The sequence below is a fragment of the Morus notabilis genome, unplaced genomic scaffold (genome assembly GCF_000414095.1).
Source record: "Morus notabilis unplaced genomic scaffold, ASM41409v2 C11364542, whole genome shotgun sequence".
NCBI classification, from domain to species: domain Eukaryota; kingdom Viridiplantae; phylum Streptophyta; class Magnoliopsida; order Rosales; family Moraceae; genus Morus; species Morus notabilis.
Genome location: NW_010386175.1, coordinates 1 through 1037, shown reverse-complemented (window position 1 = coordinate 1037; position 1037 = coordinate 1). Strand labels below are relative to the sequence as shown.

At 51.2% G+C, this 1037-nt stretch overlaps 1 protein-coding gene across 1 annotated transcript; it reads left to right on the top strand.

The window, feature by feature from the left end:
* Positions 1 to 3: 3 nt before the first annotated feature.
* LOC112095024 (hydroquinone glucosyltransferase-like) lies at positions 4 to 1032 on the top strand (the record flags this gene model as incomplete). Its single annotated transcript, XM_024176708.1, has 1 exon — positions 4 to 1032. A coding segment is annotated over one exon (1029 nt), but the record flags the coding sequence as incomplete, so codon positions are not given.
* Positions 1033 to 1037: the final 5 nt, after the last annotated feature.

The following is a 1037-nucleotide window of genomic DNA, read 5'->3' as shown; positions in this document are numbered from 1 at the left end:
ACACCAGGAATGGGCCATCTTTTCCCACTCATTGAGTTTGCAAAACGACTTGTCGTCCACCATGAAGTTGCCATAATCTTCATTGTCCCTAATGATGGCTCGTCCATGGAACTCCAAAAGAAGCTCCTCCAATCCCTCCCGAAACCCATCTCATACGTCCTCCTTCCGCCGGTGAACTTTGATGACCTCACCGAGGACAGTGTCATTGAAACTCGCATTGAACTCACCTTGACTCGCTCCCTCCCTGCTCTACGCGAGTCCCTCAAGGCCATTATGGCCGAGTCAACTCGCTTGGTGGCTCTTGTAGTAGATGTGTTCGGTCCAAGCGCCTTTGACGTCGCTCGAGAACTCGGTATCCCGCCCTACATTTTCTTCCCTACGACAGCGATCGTGTTGTCGTTTTTCTTCTACTTGCCTAAGCTTGACGCCATAACTTCCTCCGAGTACCGAGACTTGCCTGAACCGATCAGTTTACCGGGTTGTACACCGGTTAAAGGACGCGATCTTTTCAGCCCACTTCACAATAGGAAGACCGAGATCTATAAATCATTCGTTCGTATGGCGGACCGGTACAATCTGGCTTCTGGGATTATGGTCAACAGCTTTATGGAGTTGGAACCGGGTACTTTCAAGGCACTAAAGGAAAGGATCCACGGTAACCCGTCGGTTTACCCGGTTGGACCGATGATACATACCGGTTCACGTAATGGGTCGTCAGACGAACCCGAGTGTTTGAGTTGGTTGGACAAGCAACCCAATGGGTCAGTGATGTTCGTCTCATTTGGAAGTGGTGGGACCCTCACTCAAGCTCAGTTGACTGAGCTCGCCTTCGGGCTTGAAACGAGTGGCCAAAGATTTCTTTGGGTTCTCAAGAGCCCAAATGAGAAATCTGCGGACGCGGCTTTCTTCAGCCTCAAAAGCACCAAAAACCCATTCGACTATTTGCCCGAAGGCTTCTTGGAAAGGACCAAAGACGTGGGTCTAGTGGTGGAATCTTGGGCACCGCAGGTTCAGGTCCTGAGCCATGGCTCCACCGG